Source organism: Aquarana catesbeiana, linkage group LG02, assembly GCF_042186555.1.
Source record: "Aquarana catesbeiana isolate 2022-GZ linkage group LG02, ASM4218655v1, whole genome shotgun sequence".
NCBI classification, from domain to species: domain Eukaryota; kingdom Metazoa; phylum Chordata; class Amphibia; order Anura; family Ranidae; genus Aquarana; species Aquarana catesbeiana.
This window is the reverse complement of record NC_133325.1, coordinates 796,678,791-796,702,696: the sequence shown is the minus strand read 5'-3', so window position 1 is coordinate 796,702,696 and position 23,906 is coordinate 796,678,791. Positions and strand designations below refer to the sequence as shown.

At 46.4% G+C, this 23,906-nt stretch overlaps 2 protein-coding genes across 4 annotated transcripts in view; both read right to left on the bottom strand.

Annotated features, from left to right (window-relative positions):
• Window positions 1–23,906, bottom strand: part of LOC141129452 (uncharacterized) — a 182,991-nt gene that overhangs the window by 25,149 nt on the left and 133,936 nt on the right. The window lies entirely within an intron of this gene.
• The window catches only part of LOC141129453 (uncharacterized), an 88,515-nt gene continuing 72,146 nt past the window's right edge, over window positions 7,538–23,906 (bottom strand). For both annotated transcript variants that reach the window (XM_073617491.1, XM_073617490.1), the window contains exons 3-5: window positions 22,108–22,371; window positions 17,556–17,638; window positions 7,538–11,983 (exon numbers count right to left, since the gene is read on the bottom strand). In XM_073617491.1, coding sequence (XP_073473592.1) covers window positions 11,759–11,983; window positions 17,556–17,638; window positions 22,108–22,371 — 572 coding nt within the window. In that variant the 3' untranslated portion in view covers window positions 7,538–11,758. The remainder of the gene's footprint in view (window positions 11,984–17,555; window positions 17,639–22,107; window positions 22,372–23,906) is intronic.

Here is a 23,906-nt window from a genome sequence, read left to right as displayed (position 1 = left end):
GACAGGGGTGCTTTTTTTTTTTTCTTTATTATTGCTTTTTTATCTTATTTTTAAACTTTTCCTTTCATTTTTATTTTTTTTTAATCATTTTTATTGTTATCTCAGGGAATGTAAATATCCCCTATGACAGCAATAGGTAGTGACAGGTACTCTTTTTTGAAAAAATTGGGGTCTATTAGACCCTAGATCTCTCCTCTGCCCTCAAAGCTTCTAACCACACCAAGATCGGTGTGATAAAATGCTTTCCTAATTTTCCAATGGCGCTGTTTACATCCGGCGAAATCTAAGTCATGAAATGCTCGTAGCTTCCGGTTTCTTAGGCCATAGAGATGTTTGGAGCCATTCTGGTCTCTGATCATCTCTATGGTCAGCTGGCTGAATCACGGCTGCATTCTCAGGTTCCCTGTTGGGACAAGAGAGCCAGAGAAAAACATGGAAGACGGTGGGGGGGGCATTCCCTCCCACTGCTTGTAAAAGCAGTCTAGAGGCTAATTAGCCACTAGGATTGCTTTTACATGAAAGCCGACCGCTGGCTGAAAAGAATGATACCAAGATGATAGCTAAACCTGCAGGCATCATTCTGGTATAATCACTCAAAGTCCAGCAACATACCAGTACGTTGCTGGTCCTTATTGGGCATATATTGTAAACTTTTTATTCATGCAGCCTGTGGGCTGAACGAAAAAAAGATTGATCGGTGGGTATGTCCACCATTAGAATACCTCTCTTCATCCACCCACTTCTAATGATGGGCATACATGCACTGTATATATATGCCGAAGCATGGGGGCATCCTCCCGCAAAAGTTAGGAGCAAATCGCTCCTCTGCCCTCTGCTGCCCCCACGCTTCGGCATATATGCTGAAGTATGTACCTGAGGTGGTGAAATCACCTCCGACAGCGCTGGAGTAACGGCTTTATGTATCGTGGGAGCAAACGCTGTTGCTGTCAAGATAAATAAATCCGCGCTGCAACTGAATGGCGTACCTGCTAAGCAAATGATGGTTAACAAAAAACAAAGTAACAATACAGTATAACAGTAATACTTACCATACCTGCAAAGCAAATACAAAAAAAAACATAGTAAAAAATAAAACATTTAACGCAACCTGTGCCTACCTAAAATATATATATATGCCGAAGCATGGGGGCATCCTCCCGCAAAAGGCAGGAGCAAATCGCTCCTCCACCCACTGCTGCCCCCACGCTTTGGCATATATGCTGAAGTATGTAACTGTGGTGGTGAAATCACCTCTCCGACAGCGCTGGAGTCACGGCTTTATGTATCGTGGGAGCAAACGCTGTTGCTGTCAAGATAAATAAATCCGCTCTGCAGCTGAATGGCGTACCTGAAAACAAAAAAGTGGTTAACGATAAAAAAACAAAGTATAAAAAAATTGCATACCTATAAAGCAAACATGATAAAAACATAACAATAAAACATTGCAGTATAGAATACAATAAAAAAGAGCAGAACAATAGAGAGAGAATAGAGAGAGAACAATAAAACAACTATTTTTGTTTTTTTATTTTATATATTTTGTTTTTTTTTTTTTTTTTTTTACTTTTTTTTTTATTTATTTTTTTTTACACTTTTTTTGTAATTTTAACTTTTTTAACTGGTACCAGGTTTGGGTCTCTCAAAATGCGACAGCATCTTGGAAGACCCTGTGAAAGTGTGTCCTAGTCTGTGCAGTACTGTACCCTACGCTAATACTCCACTAGTGTATGGTAGCGTTCAAAACATTCACCAATGCAAAGACCAGGATTGCCAGGACAGAGGGGACAATAATACCAGGTGTCACGCCTAAATCCGCGCTTGCTGCAGACATGACATCTTTTTTGGGGGGTTAGTTGGGTAGGGGTACTTGGGAGGACATAAAGAAAATGCCTCTCATGCAGCCGGCTTACTGCATTTGGTTGGGGAAGGTGAGGTGGAGCACCGTCTGGAAACAGAAGGGCTCTGACGATCTCTTCCTGGAATTTAAGGAAGGATCCAGTCCGTCCTGAAGCTCTGTATAGCACATGAGCGTTCAGCAAAGCCAAATGAAATAAGTATACAGACACTCTTTTGTACCAGCGTCTGGCCTTACGGGCAACTAGGTACGGCGCCAACAACTGGTCGTTGAGGTCCACCCCTCCCATATTTCGGTTATATTCGTGGACACAGAGGGGTTTCTTCACAACACCAGTCGCCATAGTAATTTGGACCGTTGTGTCTGCATGAAGGGAGGTAAGAACGAAAACATTCTTATTGTCCCTCCACTTCATAGCGAGCAAATTATTACAACGCAAGCAGGCTCTCTCCCCCAGCCTAAGACAGGAATCTACAAGCCGCTGGGGAAAGCCCGGCGATTAGATCGCACGGTGCCACATGCTCCAATTTGATGATCAAAAAGGTGACTAAAAAGTGGCACGCTCGTGTAATAATTGTCCACATATAAATGGTACCCCTTTCCGAATAAGGGTGACACCAAGTCCCACACAATCTTCCCAGCGCTTCCTATGTAGTCAGGGGAGTTTGTCGGCTCGACGTGACTATCTTTGCCCTCGTAAACCATAAATCTACATGTATAGCCTGTGGCCCTGTCACAGAGCTTATACATCTTGACCCCGTATCTGGCACGCTTGCTGGGAAGGTACTGTTTGAATGACAAGCGGCCAGAAAATTTAATCAGGGACTCATCAACGCAGACAACTTGATGGGGAGTAAACAAGTCTGCAAAACGTTGGTTAAAGTGGTTTACGAGGGGCCAATATTCAGGGTCTCCATGAGGACGACAGAGTTCATTGCTGTTGAAGTGCATGAACCGCAAAATCTGCTCGTATCGTGCCCTGGCCGTGGAGTCAGAGAACAAGGGCATATGGTGAATTGGGTCAGTTGACCAATATGACCGCAACTCACTCTTTTTATTTATGCCCATGTTGAGGGAAAGGCCCAGAAAGATCTTAAATTCAGAGACCGTAATTGGTCTCCAATCTCTGGCAAGGGAGGACTGGGGAATAGTGGTGATGTGTTGACCAGCGTACAAATTGCTTTGGTCCACGATAGATCTATAGAGATCTTCGGTGAAAAACAGCGAATAAAAATCAAGTGACGTAAAATCAACTGTTTCCACCTGAATTCCGGGTTGGCCAGTGAATGGGGGAAGTATGGGTTCTGCAGAAGTGGTGGGCTCCCAATTCGGATTGGTGAATGCAGCAGGAAGGGCACTATGGGCACGAAGGGCCTGTGTTCGTCTTCTTCTTGGTGGCAGCAGGACACTACTTGTGCTTGCCACCTCACCTGCTTGAACTGCACTTATGGGACTCACCAAGTCACCACGTGATACTACAGTGCTGGATGTACGACCAGGGTGTACTAGGCCGCTGGTGCTTGCCAGTTCACCAGAAGGAATAGCGGCACTAATACTTCTCAGCTCCATACGAGGGACCTGCGGTTCTTGCACCTCAACAACAGCAGAGAATGTTCGGGGTCTGGTATGCCTGACCTTGGCAGGGACCACAACTCCATCATCAGAGCTATCTGTCATGGAGCCGCTGTCCTCTACAGGATCGTATTCTGAGCCTGAATCTGACAGATGAGTGACTTTCTCTTCACTATCTGTCATGCTCAGAAACGTGTAGGCCTCTTCACTAGTGTACCTTCGATTTGCCATTTTGGGCTCTAAATTTAGGGGAACACTAGTGAGACTCACAGGCAAAAAAGCTCCCGACTGTCAGTGACTGTACCAAAATGCTACCAAAAAACTGTTAGCGATCGCAGGGATCAGGCCTGACTCTGCGAACGCTGCAGTTATGTGTGCTTAGTGTTTTGTAAGTGACAGTGATCGATCGATACTGCACTTGGGTAGGCTGGGCTGGGCCGGGCGGAGGGGCAAAACGCAGGTGCTAGCAGGTATCTGGGCTGATCCCGCTAACACTGTGTTTATGGGAACCCTAAACTGCTGGGGATGCTAGTATAGATCTAATCGGATCAGATATTGATCTGTTCAGATACTATACCACTAGGGATGAGCCAAACACCCCCCTTTTCGGTTCGCACCAGAACATGCGAACAGGAAAAAAGTTTGTTCGAACACGCGAACACACGAACATGAATAAACAAAAGTGCTAATTTTAAAGGCTAATATGCAAGTTATTGTCATAAAAAGTGTTTGGGGACCTGGGTCCTGCCCCAGGGGACATGGATCAATGCAAAAAAAAGTTTAAAAATGGCCGTTTTTTCAGGAGCAGTGATTTTAATAATGCTTAAAGTCAAACAATAAAAGTGTAATATCCCTTTAAATTTTGTACCTGGGGGGTGTCTATAGTATGCCTGTAAAGGGGCGCATGTTTCCTGTGTTTAGAACAGTCTGACAGCAAAATGACATTTTGAAGGAAAAAACTTACTTACTTACTTACCCCTACCATTTCACTAAAAAACTGTCAAAAATGACAAAAATGACAAGAGACAGTTTTTGACAATTCCTTTATTTAAATGCTTCTTCTATCTTCCTTCATCTTCTGGTACTTCTGGCTCTTCTGGTTCTTCCTCCGGCATTCTCGTCCGGCATTCTCGTCCAGCATCTCCTCTGCGGCGTCTTCTATCTTCTTCTCCTCGGGCCGCTCCGCACCCATGACATGAGGGGAGGCTCCCGCTCTTCTCTTCTTCTTTTCTTCTCTTCTTCATTTTCTTCTCCGGGCTGCTCCGCACCCATGCTGGCATGGAGGGAGGCTCCCGCTGTGTGACGGTGCTCCTCGTCTGACAGTTCTTAAATAACGGGGGGCGGGGCCACCCGGTGACCCCGCCCCCCTCTGACACACGGTGACTTGACGGGACTTCCCTGTGACGTCACGGGGAATGCCACAGGGAAGTCCCATCATGTCCTGTGCGTCAGAGGGGGGCGGGGTCACCGGGTGGCACCGCCCCCGTTATTTAAGAACTGTCAAACGAGGAGCGCCGTCACACAGCGGGAGCCTCCCTCCATGCCAGCATGGGTGCGGAGCGGCCCGGAGAAGAAAATGAAGAAGAGAAGAAGAGAAGAAAAGAAGAAGAGAAGAGCGGAAGCCTCCCCTCATGTCATGGGTGCGGAGCGGCCCGAGGAGAAGAAAATAGAAGATGCCGCGGAGGAGATGCTGGACGAGAACGCTGGAGGAAGAACCAGAAGAACCAGAAGATCAAGGAAGATAGAAGAAAGAAGAAGCATTTAAATAAAGGAATTGTCAAAAACTGTCTCTTGTCATTTTTAACATTTTTGACAGTTTTTTAGTGAAATGGTAGGGGTAAGTACCCCCTTACCATTTCACACAGGGGGGGGCCAGGATCTGGGGGTCCCCTTGTCAAAGGGGGCTTCCAGATTCCGATAAGCCCCCCGCCCGCAGACCCCCACAACCACCGGCCAGGGTTGTGGGGATGAGGCCCTTGTCCTCATCAACATGGGGACAAGGTGTTTTGGGGGGCTACCCCAAAGCACCCTCCTAATGTTGAGGGCATGTGGCCTGGTACGGTTCAGGGGGGGCCGCACTCTCGTCCCCCTTCCTGCGGCCTGCCAGGTTGCGTGCTCGGATAAGGGTCTGGTATGGATTTTTGGGGGGACCCCATGCCGTTTTTTTTTTTTTTTTTGGCACGGGGTTCCCCTTAAAATCCATACCAGACCTGAAGAGTCTGGTATGGAATCTAGGGGGAACCCCATGTCATTTTTTTTTTTAATTTTGGCCGGGGTTCCCCTTAATATCCATACCAGACCTGAAGGGCCTGGTATGGAATTTAGGGGGACTCCCACGTCATTTTTTTTTAAATTTTGGTTTGGGGGTTCCCCTTTGGGGAATTCCCATGCCGTTTTTATCAATGAACTTCTATGTGTATTGTCAGCAATGCAATAGCCGCGGGTAGTTTTAAATGTTTTTTTTCCTTCAAAATGTCATTTTGCTGTCAGACTGTTCTAAACACAGGAAACATGCGCCCCTTTACAGGCATACTATAGACACCCCCCAGCTACGAAATTTAAAGGGATATTACACTTTTATTGTTTGACTTTAAGCATTATTAAAATCACTGCTCCTGAAAAAATGGCCGTTTTTAAAACTTTTTTTGCATTGATCCATGTCCCCTGGGGCAGGACCCAGGTCCCCAAACACTTTTTATGACAATAACTTGCATATTAGCCTTTAAAATTAGCACTTTTGATTTCTCCCATAGGCTTTTAAAGGGTGTTCCGCGGCATTCGAATTTGCCGTGAACACCCCAAATTGTTCGCTGTTCGGCGAACTTGTGAACAGCCAATGTTTGAGTCGAACATGAGTTCGACTCGAACTCGAAGCTCATCCCTATATACCACTAAGGGAGGTGTATGCTGCATGTGTGTGTGTTAGCGCTACTGGTACTAACCTGACGCTGCTTGGGGCGATGCAGACCTTATCTGACCCTAAAACCTAACTTATATTACCGCCGGGCGATCAGGGGGCTAAACCTTTATTAGGTAATAAACGGCAGGTGCCCTAAAACTATAAAAAACAAACTAACCAGCATCACCCGTAACAGTTATACGGTGATCACTGGTGAAAGGGTTAACTAGGGGGCAATCAGGGGGTTAAAACCTTTACTAGGTAGTATATGGGGGTCCCTGTCGCTATAAAACACTGACGGCGAACCTATATACTTACCTCCCTAACTAGTGTCACAAGCGACACTAATACAGCGATCAGAAAAACGATTGCTTAGTGACACTGGTGACGGGGGGTGATCACGGGGTTAAAACTTTATTAGGGGGGTACCCTAGACCTAAAGGGGGCTAACACTAACTGCCCTACCACACTAACTGTCACAAACTGACACCAATGCAAAAATCAGAAAAAAAAAAACTGCTATTGGTGTCACTGTGACAAGGGGTACAGGGGGGTTACGGGGGGGTGAAAAGTGTGCCTGCGTGTTCTGTTAGTGTAGTGTTGGTGCAAACTTACTTGGATATCTTCTTTCCTCGGCGCCAGAACAAAAAGACCGGCTCGAGGAGAGATGACATCAATTCCTCTGCTTCTGTTTACATTACAGAAGCCGAGGAAGCATTTCATTCGCCAGGAGCGATCGCGAGGGGGGGCACAAATGAGTAGCCTCCCTCTCACCTTTGATTGCCCCTGACGATAATCCAACCACCGCAGGCACCGGGGGGGTCTGATCGGACCCCCTGCCCGGGGGCAGGCAAGGACGTACAGGTAAGCCCTTATGCCTGCCCGTGCCATTGTGCCGACGTACACGTGCGGCGGTCGGCAAGTGGTTAAGGCATTCATTTGGTCAAATCAATACATTTTGCAAATCATTTGGAAGTACACACTCTGAAGCAACTGCTGTTTTTTTTATATCCCAATTTCTGCATTGGCTCCAGAGCTATGCCAGAACCTCTACATAGAAGGTCAGTCAGGAGAGGCCTGAGGAACCCCTAGAACCTCTGGAAGAACCCTGGCTGAGAATGGCGAGACTAGAGGATTTTTTTGCGGATTATTTGTACAGGAAGACGACAGAGAAAGAACAACCAAATTCTAAATTTTATTTGATTCGTTCTGTCAGCTACAGATAATATGCATCATATTAAAACGTGTACAATATGTATAAAATAACAAATAGAAAAATATAGTTTACTTCTCTCACAAAATTGTAGCACTGACTGATACAAATGTTAAAAAGAGAATTAAAAAAAGTACAATTTACTTTTGACTTCAAATGAGACCAATCTTCTCTCTTCTATGTAGGAGAAGAGTACCTGTCCTCTATAGAGGAAGGGATGCTCAGAGATGTGATCACATTCTGGACAGATAATAGATCTTCATTGTATATAGACAGGTACACTTTACACATTCCATGTCTCATTATTGCACATTTTCTATTTGCTATGTACTTTATCCTGAGATAATTCAATGCTAACGGGATAATTGGGAGAACCGGTATTCACCGATGATACAGATTATACAGTTGGGAGAACTGATATTGTATATACATACAGTAAAGTTTAGCAATATATACAGACAGTACAGATTATACCATCAGAAGAACCAGAACATACACATCATATAAATTATACTATTTACAACATAAAAAAGTGACTATTTCTGAGTTTCTTTACATCTTATACAATATTTTCATTTTTTTAATATTTACTGTACATGTCCAGCCTGAGTTCTCATGTCATTTTTCACTCTGGAATTGTCCCCTACAGAACCTCATCGTCACCAAAAGATGTCCTCAGTCTTCCAGGTTGAGGGATATCCAATATGACTAGACCTGCTGGAAGACCGAGGAAAGACTGTGAGTGCAGAGCGCTATGATCCCGCCCCCTGTGCACATCCCCTCCCCCCACTCACTGTGTAATATTGCAGAGAGCAATCAGTGCCACATTCTGCTTCATCCAGGACCGCCCACCCTGGGAGAAGACCAGAGAGGACATGAACCCAGCGTGCCACATGACTGGCCAGAAGACATCAGAAAAAGGTAAGTAAATAATGTTAAAAACACACATACAGGGGGGAGAGAGGAGGAGGGTCAAGGAACCCGGAGTTGGACTTATAATTATTTTTACAGACAACTAGCCTAGGTATCTGAATCTGTCTGGATATCACCCTCTGAACAGCAGCATTCAAACTAGGAAGGGAGGGTGCTGCTTGCACATGTGCTGACAGGAGGAGAGGGCAGAGTTGAGTTATTCTGTGTTGCTGTCCCTTCACCATCCAATCAGCTTTCATTTGGCAGGAGGTGACATCACTGTATTCTATAGCTATAAACATCACCTGTCCGGCTCTGATGTGTGAATCACAAAAGTGGGGCTGGACAGAATTATAAATCCTTTGATGAGTATGATGAGTATTTAATTTTGACTGGAGTTCAACTTAGTATAAATGGCAACAGTAATTTCCTCCAACAATATTGTGGATTAATATGACCCGGCAATGTTCAAATACATTCCAACACAACACATATAGCTTGGAAATGCCAACAATCACCCGGCAGTGTTGTCACTGGAATAAGAAGTCCAGATCAATGTTTTGCTCATCTGGGGGGTCTAAACAGATGACAATACAGATTACCAATCAGTAGAAAATCCTGAGAAATGTAGGAAATAGATTTTTCCTGCTGGCAATGTTATTCTGCACACTGACTGTAGTATATGCAGAGTGCAGTGTATAGTCCGGGGATCTCACAGATGCCGGGAATGGAGCCGGATGCTGAGATCATATAACTCCAGTGTACATGTGTGGGGGTTATATCATCAGTGCCTGTCCAATGGGAGAAGGAAGAAGATGGTGGACCTGGATAACGAGGGGAAGGGCGTGGCACAAACCAATCTATTAACCTTCTATGAGGAGGTGAGTTGCCATCTAGATAAAGGAAGGCCCGTAGACGTGGTGTATCTGGATTTTGCAAAAGCATTTGACACAGTTCCCCATAAACGTTTACTGTACAAAATAAGGTGCGTTGGCATGGACCATAGGGTGAGTACATGGATTGAAAACTGGCTACAAGGGCGAGTTCAGAGGGTGGTGATAAATAGGGAGTACTCAGAATGGTCAGGGGTGGGTAGTGGGGTTCCCCAGGGTTCTGTGCTGGGACCAATCCTGTTTAATTTGTTCATAAATGACCTGGAGGATGGGATAAACTGTTCAATCTCTGTATTTGCAGATGATACTAAGCTAAGCAGGGCAATAACTTCTCCGCAGGATGTGGAAACCTTGCAAAAAGATCCGAACAAATTAATGGGGTGGGCGACTACATGGAAAATGAGGTTCAATGTAGAAAAATGTAAAATAATGTATTTGGGTGGCAAAAATATGAATACAATCTATAAACTGGGGGGAGAACCTCTGGGGGGATCTAGGATGGAAAAGGACCTGGGGGTCCTAGTAGATGATGGGCTCAGCAATGGCATGCAATGCCAAGCTGCTGCTAACAAAGCAAACAGAATATTGGCATTAAAAAGGGGATCAACTCCAGAGATAAAACTATAATTCTCCCGCTCTACAAGACTCTGGTCCGGCCGCACCTGGAGTATGCTGTCCAGTTCTGGGCACCAGTCCTCAGGAAGGATGTACTGCAAATGGAGCGAGTACAAAGAAGGGCAACAAAGCTAATAAAGGGTCTGGAGGATCTTAGTTATGAGGAAAGGTTGCGAGCACTGAACTTGTTCTCTCTGGAGAAGAGACACTTGAGAGGGGATATGATTTCAATGTACAAATACTGTACTAGTGACCCCACAATAGAAATAAAACTTTTTCGCAGAAGAGAGTTTACCAAGACTTGCGGCCACTCATTAAAATTAGAAGAAAAGAGGTTCAACCTTAAACTACGTAGAGGGTTCTTTACTGTAAGAGCGGCAAGGATGTGGAATTCCCTTCCACAGGCGGTGGTCTCAGCGGGGAGCATCGATAGTTTCAAGAAACTATTAGATAAGCACCTAAATGACCGCAACATACAGGGATATACAATGCAATACTGACATATAATCACACACATAGGTTGGACTTGATGGACTTGTGTCTTTTTTCAACCTCGCCTACTATGTAACTATGCATCGGCAGGAATGGAGTGGATTGGCTCAGACCTCTCATCATTTGAGGAGAGCACACCCAGAGGTAAGTGCTGTGCATACTTCATATTAAGGCAAATGCTGGCGGACCTTATTCAGGGTTTAACCCCCTTTCATTGTGCAAGTAAAGGCTTTTTTAAGCATAGGGAAGGGCTGAACCCTGAGTAAAATTTTTATTGCTGTGTCCTCACTATGGAGATTCATTATCTCTATTTGTCCTGGTGACAGAACATAATGGGAAGTCTAAAAATTAGAAAATATCCTTCACTGGTCTCTGTGACAACTTTCTAAGACTCATTATCTGTTGCACCCCAAGATAGGAAAATGAAGGGAAATTACTGCATTGTGACACAAGACAAATCATAATTTGATAGGATATTTAACACTCTCCTCTATTTAAAAAAGAAAAAAATGGCTGCATAGTGACTTCAAAGTGGACCTAAACGCAGGCATCTTTAGATGACCACTATATTTAATAAAGGTGATGCCTACATAAAGGCAGCTCTTCTAGACTCCGCCCCTGATGACCCCATGGGTGTCAGAGGTAGGAGTGGGCGGGGTATAAAATTGATGATGTCAAACATTTGATAGGTACCTGAGGAGTGTTCAGGCACTGAAGGCTCAATCACACCTGAGCACACAGAAAACACATGCACCGCATGCAGGTTGATGTGCATTGACATACATCTCTCTGCACGCTGACCTGCATTTTTTTTAATGCAGTTTTACTTCATTGGACACATCAAGGGTCAAGATCCTCACTTTAATTTGACAAGAATGTTTTGTTTATGCAGATTTTTGTGTATTGTGCTGCATAGTGCAGTGTGGTGTGAAGGGCTCATAGAAAGCAATTGTTTTTAGAGTGTCCTTGTATTGATCGATACATCTGGTGTGAACGTTCCCTGATGTGAGGAATTTCTCTGTTGCTTCTAATCAGGAATTATATGATAAGGGTCCTTTTTTATGATTGCTAACAAATATCTGTTAGACAACCAAACATTAGACTCTGGATACTGAGCTTCTCTACATGGAGTAGGAGGCCTCAATTCTCTCAATAGATAAAAATGTGTTCTTATTGGCAGGTAGGGATCCAATCTTATTGGTGGGTACGAATCCATTCTGGATGGGTGGCACAGATCTGTTCTCTGCCAGGGGCACATCTTGAGGGACACCAATGGTGAGTGTGAATCCATTCTGGATAGGTGGCACTCATCCATCCTTTGCCAGTGACAAATCTTCATAGATACCATTGGTGGATAAGGATCCATTCTGGATGGGTGGCACAGATCTGTCCTCTACCAGTGGCACCTCTTTATAGACACCATTGGTGGATATGGATCCATTCTGTATGGGTGGCATGAATTCAACTTCTGCCAGTTGCACATCTTCATAGACACCATTGGTGGGTATGGATCCATTCTGGATGCAGTAAATCTGGAAATATAAATCACACAAAATTGCAGAGACTATCACCAACATACAGCATTGGGGTTGTTCTCTTTCTAGTTTATTCCCATCCTCCATCATCCAATAGTCCATTCTCCCATGTGATATGGCTGCCCTGGGTCAGAATTCCCCGCACTCTGCTCAACATTATGTATCCATCACAACTTTACCAACTACTGTCTGTGCCAACACAGCAAATCTAAACCCCAAAACAAAAATGTAATATATTGCAACTTATCAGTCCTTAGATGTGGTGGCTGCATTCATTTTCTGTTGTCTTCTTTTATTTTCACCTGCCTGGTATATCTATGAATAACACACTTCCTGTCCTAGGGTGACAACACTCACTCACTGCACTGTACCTGTGTAGAGCTGAGTTGTCACCCTAGGCTGCTCTCCTAAAAGGGGTTGTAAAGGTAATTTTATTTTTTTTTTTAAATAACAAACATGTTATACTTACCTTCACTGTGCAGCTCGTTCTGCACAGAGTGGCCCCGAACCTGCTCTTCTGGGGTCCCTCGGCGGCTGTTTCAGCTCCTCCCCGCAAGAACTATCCACCTTAATGCGAGCTCCCTCGTATGGTGGTTAGTTCTTGCGGGCGCGCTCCCGTGATACAGCCGGCGGCTATAGCCGCTCACTGTATCACTCGGCCCCGCCCCCCGGCGCGCCGTGTCATCGGATGTGATTGACAGCAGCGCGAGCCAATGGCTGCGCTGCTTTCAATCCATCCACTGCAGCCAATCAGCGACTAGGCTGAGCTGCAATAGAGATGACGGGAACGAGCAGCGGAGATTCGAGGTGTCAGGTAAGTAAAACGGGGGGGCTGGGGGCGGCGGTATTGTCAAAAGTTTTTTCACCTTAATGCATAAAGGTGAAAAAATTTTTACCTTTACAACCCCTTAAACTGGACTACAAACAGATCTTCATCTCCATTACATGGGGGAGGGGAATTCATAATAGAAGTTTGAAAGGAAAAGGACACTGAATATCTGGCAGGATCAATAGCTATTATATGTTCTTGCTGAAGATATTCTTAGACTGAAAAAAGAAGACAAATGCAGCCACCACATCTAAGGACTGATATTCTTTAAAACCATCCCCCCACACTTACCAACCCTTATTTGTACTAGATGTTACTGCACAAACCTCATCCACACACTAATTCTGCATCCACCTGGGAGGTTCTTCCATGTATCTTCTTCATTCCCATCAGGACTGGTGCATAGATTTTTGACACCCTAGGCAAAACCAAATTTTGCCACCAACCCCCCTCCTCCCAGCTCCACCCCTTTTGTGCTGCCAATGTATACACATAGCTTCGAACTTTTGAACTTGAGAATAAGGGACATTGCATAGAGACAGTGACCTGCAGAGTGTAGTGCAGCAAAGAGTGGGTGTGGCCAAATATGATTGTGGGAGGGGCTTAAGAGCCATGGTTAAACAAAACCTTGGCTTCCTTGTACCTATAAACTATGCTTTGATTGCTGTGCCCCAAGCTGGAGTCTCAGAGGTACATATAAACCTCAACACAATCATTGAGAAAATTACTTGGTTTTGTGTACACTGAAAATAGACAGAGAGCTTAACCTTCTCATGTCTGCGCTATAGCCCAATGACAGCTACAGCATGGGCCTTAATTGCCGGAAGGGAGTCAAAAGACGTCTTCCTGTGCATGAGCTGCCTGCGCGCCCCCTGCGAGGTGTGTTCGGCACGCTGTGTGTTCACTGAGTTAATGAGATCCTGGCCTCTTACAACACGATCAGCTGTCAGCCAATGACAGCTGATCACGTGATGTAAACAGAAGATCGCTAATCAGGTTATTTCTCCTCATGTCCGCGCTATAGCCCAATAACAGCGACAACATGGGCCTTAATTGCTGGGAGGGAGTCAAAAGATGTCTTCCTGTGCATGAGCTGCCTGCGTGCCCCCTGTGTGGCATGTTCACCGAGTCAATGAGATCCCGGCCCCTTACCATGTGATCAGCTGTCAGCCAATGATAGCTGATCATGTGATGTAAACAGAAGATCGCTTATCAGGTTTCCTCACGCTGACAGTGTGAGGAGAAAAAAAAAAAAAAAGCAGATCCTCGGCTTCTGTGAAGGGGACATCGGTCCCCAACAGGGAGAGCCACAGCCAACTCATTTGTGCCCACCAGTGCCACCTATCCAGTGGAGACCCATCCATTAGGGGCGCCACCCCCTATGTGTGGGATGGATAGATTCATGCATTATATTAATCTATCCATGTCCACCACAGCCACCTCCTATTCAGGCATCTGGCCCCTTGGAGGATGCCGGGCGCCTAAATTACAGTGGTGGGGTTTTTTTTAAAGCACCTGATTTGAGCCATAGGCTCTAATAGGCTTCAAAAAAGGTGGACTTGGAGCGCAGAGCATTGTGCTCAGAACCCATCCAGGTGTGTTAGAAAAGCAAATAAATATTTGCTTTTCTAACACTGAACCGCCTGTCTGCCAAACAGGAAGAGTGGGTCTAATACCCGCCACGCGATTGGCTAAAAGCACAGGCAATCCTATTGCACGCCTAGCAGAAGGGAAGAAGAGACACACGGGAAGCATGGAGGACACAGGAGCCATTGCCTGACCCACTGCCTGTGTCACAGCTCACCATCACCAACTGCCTGACCTGCCACCAAGATGGGGTAAGTGCCGGTCAGACGGCCGGTGGGGGGGGTCACAGTGAGGCTGCATCTTATGGGCACAGTGAGGCTGCAATTGATGAAGGATCACTATGGTACATGGAAGGCAGAAAGGAGGGACCACTGTGGCACATGGAAGGCAGGAAGGATCACTATGGTACATGGAAGGCAGAAAGGAGGGACCACTGTGACACATGGAAGGCAGGAAGGATCACTATGGTACATGGAAGGCAGAAAGGATCACTATGGTACATGGAAGGCAGGAAGGATCACTATGGTACATGGAAGGCAGGAAGGATCACTATGGTACATGGAAGGCAGGAAGGATCACTATGGTACATGGAAGGCAGGAAGGATCACTATGGTACATGGAAGGCAGAAAGGATCACTATGGTACATGGAAGGCAGAAAGGATCACTATGACACATGGAAGGCAGCAAGGATCACTATGGTACATGGAAGGCAGGAAGGATCACTATGGTACATGGAAGGCAGGAAGGATCACTATGGTACATGGAAGGCAGACTATGGAACATTTAACCTCCCTGGCGGTATTCCCGAGTCTGGCTCGGGGTGGAATTTCAGAACCAAAAGCGGTAACCCCGAACCAGACTCGGTATCACATCGCAGGATCCAGGAAGAGCTTACTTACCTTGTTCCCTGGATCCTGCGATGTCTCTCCGCAGTGTGAGCAGCTCGCCCTCCGCTCGATTCATCACGGAGCCTAGCTCCGTTCCCTGCGAGCGATGCACGGAGACGGAGAACGGCGCCAAATTCAAAAAGTGAAACACGCACAATACATACAGTATACTGTAATCTTACAGATTACATTACTGTATGAATTTATTTCACATCCCTTTTGTCCCTAGTGGTTTCTCCAGTGCCCTGCATGCAGTTTTATATTATAAAAATTGTTCTTTCTGCCTGGAAACTTGAGATTGTCCATAGCAACCAAAACCGTCCCTTTACATCAAAAGGGGTTTTGGACCAGCTAGAAAACAGTGATGATAAATTTAGAATCACTCACAGAATTGAGCGATAGTGATTTGTGGGGAAATCCGTCATCAAACACTGAAAAGCGACAGCGACAATTCTGCAACTGAGCAAATTTCAGTGTTTTTGATTTGATTACATTATTGAATAATTTTTATTATTATATTATTATTTGTTATAATTATTTATAGTTATTTATTATATTATAATTTATGATTTCGTGTTTCAAACTTTATCATACCCGGGCTGTCTACTAGACTCTTGTTTGGACAGATTTAAGGGAGTTATTCCTAAGAATTACAGGCCTACAATATAAAACGCCAAATTTCCATGCAAAATAATTGTACCGCTTTCAGCACCAAAAATCTGACATAATCATACCGCCAGGGAGGTTAAGGCAGAGAGAGAGGAAAGAGTTCACTCACCCGGAGCTGCATTGTCTTCAGAGGCTCAGGGAGACATCAGGGCAGGAGCACTGGTTGCTTTGAAATCTCCCTCCCGCACCCCCTTCCTAGGCACAGATTGGCTGCACACTGGGTTGTGGGCAGACCTAGCCTACCTCCTTCTCCCTCCTCTTACAGGATATACAGCAGACAGGGGATGTGCAGCAGGTGAGCAGGTGTCTTGCCGAGAAAGTTCTCCTGGCGGATAAGGACCCCCCTGTACTGCGCATGCGTTGCGCTTGCACAGTACAAACTACTACGGTGATGCCGAAAATTGATGAACATAAACAGCTGTAAGTGAACTCTACACTGCGCATGCGCAATTAACATGACATTCTACCAAACTATGCCCCTCTGCAATGGGCGGGTCTATTATTACTGTTATATCGTCTAAGCAAGGGGCGGGTCTATTATTACTGTTATATCGTCTAAGCAAGGGGCGGGTCTATTATTACTGTTATATCGTCTAAGCAAGGGGCGGGTCTATTATTACTGTTATATCGTCTAAGCAAGGGGCGGGTCTATTATTATGCTCTATTACTACTGTTATATCTGTAGGCATCCGCCCCTTAAATGATATTATAGTAATAATAGACCCGCCCCTTGCAGTGTAGCACGAGCATCGGGAGTGTGCGGCATCGTCTGGTACAATGTCATGGTAATTCCGCATGCGCGGTGTACAGCTCACTCACAGCTCTTTATGTTCAGCAATTTTCACCAGCTCCGTAGTCCTTCGTACTGCGCAAGTGCTGCACCTGCGCAGTACAGGGGGGTCCTTATCTGCCGGCCGGACCTTTCCCAGAACACCAGCAGGCAGGTGAGTGGGCGGTGGGGGGACTATGTTGCTTGGCACTGAGCGAGGCTCAGCATGGCGCACACCAGACAGGGGGAGTAGTGGAGTTCAGTGCCAAAACATGCCAGCGGCAAGACTGATATGCCGGCCCTGATTCCTGTCCCAAGATGACCAAAATAAGAGCCCTGAGCTGGTTATAGCAGACCTTGACTTCAGCATGAATATAAAACCAGAATGTATAAATAAAGAGTAATGGAAGAAGTGGAGTATTTACTTTCCTGGAACAATTTCCACTTGGGGTTTCCTCCAGTGCTGCTTACACAGTTATAAGTATTTGGATCAGTTTGGCCAATCTCCTCCTTCAGTAAAGATCATGTGACCAGCACCTGAAACTTTGTCTGCAAGAGGAACATTAACCAACCCGAGCTCTCAACTCCTCTTCAGAAGAAATCACATGACCAAAAAGTCATATACTGTAGGGAGTCTAAATCAGCATTTTCTCCAGGAGCAGCAAGTATTTCTCACCTTATATTATCTTCATGCATTCCAGAAACTGATAATATAACTTCACCTTTCAGTATAGATCCATCTTAAATCAACAGAGTCTCTCTAGAGGCAACTGCTGATCTAGAGGAATAATCCGATCACAGAAAGGAAAGATGTAATAATTACTCACCAGAAACACCAAAATCCCAATAATATCAACCAGCACTCCAGCAATGAGAGGTATTCGGGATCTTCTATAATCTGATGGAAGATCTGTCAGAAAATAAATACAATGTTTAGAACACATCTCTATCCGTTCTATAGTGTTATATTACAATATTTATACATCAGCAAATCTCTGCTTTATTATATATAAACCTGCCCACCCACACCATATCTCACACACACACGTATATAGTACCTTCCTGGGCCTATGGTTGCCACCTCATCCCTTTAAACCCGAATACATTAATTACACGGGTTCTGTGGCTGATTAGGATGGTAATTAAACTCACTCGGTGCCTTATCTGCATTCAATTAGCCTCAGAACCCGTGTAATTCATATGTGTTCGGGTTTAAAGGGATGAGGTGGCAACTCTACCTGGGCCCCATCAGGTTAATAGAGGGGCCCAGGAGGTGAGAGCAGAAGAGGGAGTTTTTCTCCATTTTCGGGTGGAGGCAGACAATCCCTGCTCTGTATCAGTGTATGATTTCCTCGGGGACCTTGAGGGGAACCCCCTACGCCGAAAAAGCGGCGTGGGAGGGTCCCCCCAATCCATACCAGACCCTTATCCGAGCACGCAGCCCGGCCGGACAGGAATGGGGGTGGGGACGAGCGAGCGCCCCCCCTCCTGAACCGTACCAGGCCGCATGCCCTCAACATGGGGGGGTTGTTGCCTTGGGGGAGGGGGGCGCGCTGCGGCCCCCCCACCCCAAAGCACCTTGTCCCCATGTTGATGAGGACAAGGGCCTCTTCCCGACAACCCTGGCCGTTGGTTGTCGGGGTCTGCGGGCGGGGGGCTTATCGGAATCTGGGAGCCCCCTTTAATAAGGGGGCCCCCAGATCCTGGCCCCCCACCCTATGTGAATGAGTATGGGGTACAGCGTACCCCTACCCATTCACCTAGGGAAAAAGTGTCAATTTAAAAAAAGCACTACACAGATTTTTAAAGCATTTTATTAGACAGCTCCGGGGGTCTTCTTCCGACTTCGGGGGTCTCTCCGGTTCTTCTCCACGCTCTCCGGATCTTCTGCCGGGCTTCTCCGCTCTCTTCTGCTCTTTTGCCGCTCTTTTGCTAAAGCGGAGGAGCCCGGTCTTCAATCTTCTGCCCTCCTCTCTTCTTCTGATGTTGACACGACGCTCTCTCTGGCTAGAATGCTCTCTGTGCGCTCTGCTCTGACTTATATAGGCAGTGACCCCGCCCCCTTATGCCGTCACAGCCCCTGGGCATGCTGGGACTATGACGGCATAAGGGGGCGTGGTCATCGGGTGATGACCACACCCCCTAAAACGTCACAGTCCCAGCATGCCCAGGGACTGTGACGGCATAAGGGGGCGTGGTCACCACCTATATAAGTCAGAGCGGAGCGCTCAGAGTGCATTCCAGCCCCAGAGAGCGTTGTGTCAACATCAGAAGAAGAGAGGAGGGCAGAAGATTGAAGACCGGGCTCCTCCGCTTTAGCAAAAGAGCGGCAAAAGAGCAGAAGAGAGCGGAGAAGCCCGGCAGAAGACCGGGAGAGCCTGGAGAAGAACCGGAGAGACCCCCGAAGTCGGAAGAAGACCCCCGGAGCTGTCTAATAAAATGCTTTAAAAATCTGTGTAGTGTTTTTTTTTAAATTGACACTTTTTCCCTAGGTGAATGGGTAGGGGTACGCTGTACCCCATACTCATTCACATAGGGTGGGGGGCCAGGATCTGGGGGCCCCCTTATTAAAGGGGGCTCCCAGATTCCGATAAGCCCCCCGCCCGCAGACCCCAACAACCAACGGCCAGGGTTGTCGGGAAGAGGCCCTTGTCCTCATCAACATGGGGACAAGGTGCTTTGGGGTGGGGGGGCCGCAGCGCGCCCCCCTCCCCCAAGGCAACAACCCCCCCATGTTGAGGGCATGCGGCCTGGTACGGTTCAGGAGGGGGGGGCGCTCGCTCGTCCCCACCCCCATTCCTGTCCGGCCGGGCTGCGTGCTCGGATAAGGGTCTGGTATGGATTGGGGGGACCCCCCCACGCCGCTTTTTCGGCATAGGGGGGTCCCCTCAAGGTCCATACCAGACCCAAGGGCCTGGTATGCTCTTGGAGGGGGAACCCATGCCGGATTTTTATTTAAAATTTGGCGCGGAGTTCCCCCTCAAGATCATCTGAGCACAAGTCGTGTGCCGAAGTCGGATCATGCAAGACGGCAATCCGACTTTGATCCGACTTCAATGATAGTCAATAGGCTGAAGTAGGATCAAAGTCGGACCAAAGTAGTACAGGGAGCATTTCTAAAGTCGGAACGACTTGTGTCGGACCAGTTAGGACGGCTCCCATAGGGAAACATTAAATTTCACACGTCATGCGACATGAGCTCCCAATGTCGGAGCGTTTGTCGGACCAGTGTGAACCCAGCCTAAAAGAAAGAGTAATCCCCACGCCGGTCCACAGGCAAGTAATCCCCTACACATCACACTGACACATCACACAGGCTGAGGCTCAGTCCCTACACTCCCTATTGTATGCTCATGGTCATTATGATGATCAGAGCACAGCAGGTTCTCTATGGCTCTGTCAGTGTAAGACCCCTTTCACACGAGGCGGACTCCGTTTCTACGGAGTCCGCCTCGGTCCGCCGGCTCAGCGGGAGATCAGTCCGTTGATCTCCGCTGAGCCGGCGGATGACAGGTCCCTCTCTGCTCACTGAGCGGGGAGGGGCTTGTCAGGCGCCGCTGCCGCCTATGGAGGGATCGGATGAAAACAGACCACCAGCGACGGACCTGGACGTAGGGCCATCCGTCTGCTTTTTGCAGATCAGACCGGGTCGGATGTCAGCGGACATGTCTCTGCTGACATCCGACGCTCCATAGGCTAACATGGAGCGCCCATTCAGGTTCGCCGTCAAAACTGACAGGCGGACCTAAACGGTCCGATCGTGTGAAAGGGGCCTAACATACTGTGTGGTGATGACTTTCTTAATCTATGGCTGTAATGTGTGTTACAGACTATAACACAGCACAGCCATAACAAAGTCAGCACCACACAGCATATTACACAGACAGAGCCATAGAGAACCTGCTGTGCTCTGATCATAATGATAATGACCATGAGCACATAATGAGATGCTACTTTACACATGTGATGGGGGAAGGGACAGTAAAAACACAGCCAGGCTGCATTTTTACCACCCCCCAAATCACTCTCCTTTAAGAATTTTTCACCCAAGCTTTGCAATCAGATCCGCCTGTAAGTTTTTCCTGTGGACCAGTGGGTACAGTAGCTGCGTATGATGGCACAGTAGCTATGTTTGATGGCACAATAGTGGCAATTGAGGGGTACAGTAGCTGCGTATAATGGCACAGTGGCTGCATTTGAAGGGCACAGTGGCAGCAATTGATTTTTTTTTCTGAATTTTTCACTTTTTTTGTCCCCCCATAAATTTTGAGTACCAGCTGCCATTGATGTGGACCTGATTAAAAGCTCCATGTAAGTCTACAGGAGTCCAGATATGAATTGACTTGTCCTTGACTTTGAAGTGTCCATTCACGTCAAAAAAAAAAAAAAAAAAGGAAAAGAAAAGAACATCCTTTTCTATTTTTCCAGACCTAAATGTGACAGATCAGAGATATCCTGATGTAAATGGACACAAGTCTGTGGTGTATGGAGGACACAAACTGAATGGGCACAGATGTCCAAACACAGATCTCTCATTCAGATCCAGTTATGATTGGTAAAGCTTCCTGGTGGTAAAGCTAAGGTGTGTTCAGACTATGCCCTGAACACACCTGAGCTCATCCCAGCTAATTAGTTGTCAAAAAAGTTCTAAAATAAGATCTCTGCTGCTTTATCATAGTGTAAAAAGTTTATAATTATGTTATTAAATCAGAGCTCCACCCAAAAGTGGAACTTCTGCTCATCTTATTCCTCCCCCCCTCCAGTGCCACATTTGGCACCTTTTGGGGGGAGGGGGTACGACAAGGTATCAGGTATCCTTTTCCACTTCCAGGAGTCCCTGCCACGGAGCTGTGACATCAAGGCGGGGCTCCCTCCTCCTCCCCCGGCCGCTAGGCCAATAGAAGAGAGGATCGGGGCCTCGCACATGCGCAGTAGGGTTCCCAGCGTGAAGCCAAAAAGGCTACACTGCCAGGTTCCCGTACCCACAATGGTGGCCGAGTACCCGAGAGCTGATGGAAACATCAGCTGTGGGTGCCAACATCGCTGGACTCCAGGACAGGTAAGTATCCATTTATTAAAAACCAACAGCTGCAGTATGTGAAGCTGCTGGCTTTTAATGTTTATTTGTTTTGGGCAAAACACCGCTCTAAAATTTCACCTTTTGGAACATGTTTCAGCTCCTGCCACCATTCCCCCAGATTTCATGACAGCATGGGTTCAGGGGCGGAGCCAGGGGTGGGGTTGTGGGCAGGGACAAGGGGCCCTGTCAGGTACGCTGTACTGGGCCCATGATTTCTAACAGCGGCCCTGCACGCGCGCACACACACACACACACACACACACACACACCTTTATTCCCCCAGTAATTGCCCCTCTCACCTCTGATCTCCAGCCGGTATTCCCGGATCTCCTCACTGACCGGGTTTGTGATCCTGACCCGGAATCTCCTCTCGGTGTCGTCTCTCTGCACACTGGGGATAATCAGCGTCCTGTTGTCATCTATCAGCCGGTATCTTCCAGGGAGAGGCTCCCCGTCCACCTCCCAGGTCACAGCGCTCTCTTCTCCAGAGAACTGGACGCTCACAGCCGTGTCCTCACCCAACCGACTACAGTTACTGGTGATGTTGGAGATGAGAACCGGATCTGGAAAGTTCAGGAGGAGGACAGTCACCATCAGTCAAATGTCACCAACACAGAGCCCAGATACATGGAATAGAGTGCTAGCTCTTTTTGTATACTTATATACACTGCTTAATGCTCATGTGACCTGAATCCTCTTCCCCACATACAGTCCCCAGTGTTATATGACTGTCAGTTCATTTCCTGCGTGGTACAGTTAATAATTTGGGGTGCAGCCATATCTATACAGATACATTTTGATACTTTTTTTTGTTTTTGTTAATTTTATTTACTTGGATTTTCCTGCAGGGATATTTACTTCCCCATTTGGATTTGAAACATGTCTGCCTTTGTTACCCTCCATTACATAGGGGATGATAGGTGTAGTAGTGTACAGAAGGAAGATAAAAGGTGTTTATATGTTCAGTTCAGCCGATAAGTGACAAGGAAGAAGCATTTCTGGCAGACAAAATACTTAAAAATGCAGACAAAATATTTAAAGTGGAAGTTCATGCAAAATCTAAAATCTCTGCATCTATAGACACCAGGGATCTAATACTAACCTCTCTATCCCTGTAAAGAAAAGATGAGTATACATACCTTTTTGGAAGCTGATCTGACCCGATCCGACCGGATCTCCAGCGGCGGAAGCTCTGCAGAGGACACGGAGGACAACGGCTGTGAAATTAATGGGAAGTGACGTCACCCATAGAGTTACTATGGGGCTTCCGTTGTCGTCTGTCTCCTCTGCACCCGCCCCCATGGCTGACAGCTCAGAGTGGGATCCAGTCGGAGCGGTTCAGATTGGCTTCCAAAAAGGTATGTATACTCATTTTTTCTTTTACAGAGATAGAGAGGTTAGTGTTATGCCCCATACACACGATCAGAAATTATGCCAGCAAAAGTCGGATGTGAGCTTTTGGTCAGAAATTCCGACTGTGTGTATGCTCCATCTGACTTTTTCTGGCAGAATTCCAGCTAGCAAAAGATTGAGAGCAGGTTCTCTATTTTTCGGTCGGAAAAAGTTCCTATCCGAAAATACGCTCGCCTGTATGCAATTCGGATGCGCAAAAAATCATGCATGCTCTGAAAAAACTTGACGCATTCTCGGAAGCATTGAACTTCATTTTCATCGTAGTGTTGTACGTCACGTTCTTGACGGTCGAAAGTTCAGAGAACTTTTGTGTGACTGTGTGTATGCAATGTGTAAACCAAAAAGAATTACCGCGATGCCTAAACAAACAAACAGTGTAAAAAAGGAGAAGCTGCAGCTGCAATCATAATTGTGAGATATGAACAAATACAGTAAATACTAAAAAACGTGAACTGCACTAAAAAATAAATATAATAAATATAAATAAGGAAATAATGTATAAAAAGATCCCTGATGGACCCATAAGTGTGTCAAAAACAAGCACTATAAAAAAATCAAGGCGATTATGTGATAAAAAGACATACACCGATATATAGTCCCAACAGTGAAATAAAGTCCAAACTAAAAGTTCCAGTGATGTTCAGTAAATGTGCAATAAGGCTTTGCAGTTCCACAGATGACACCA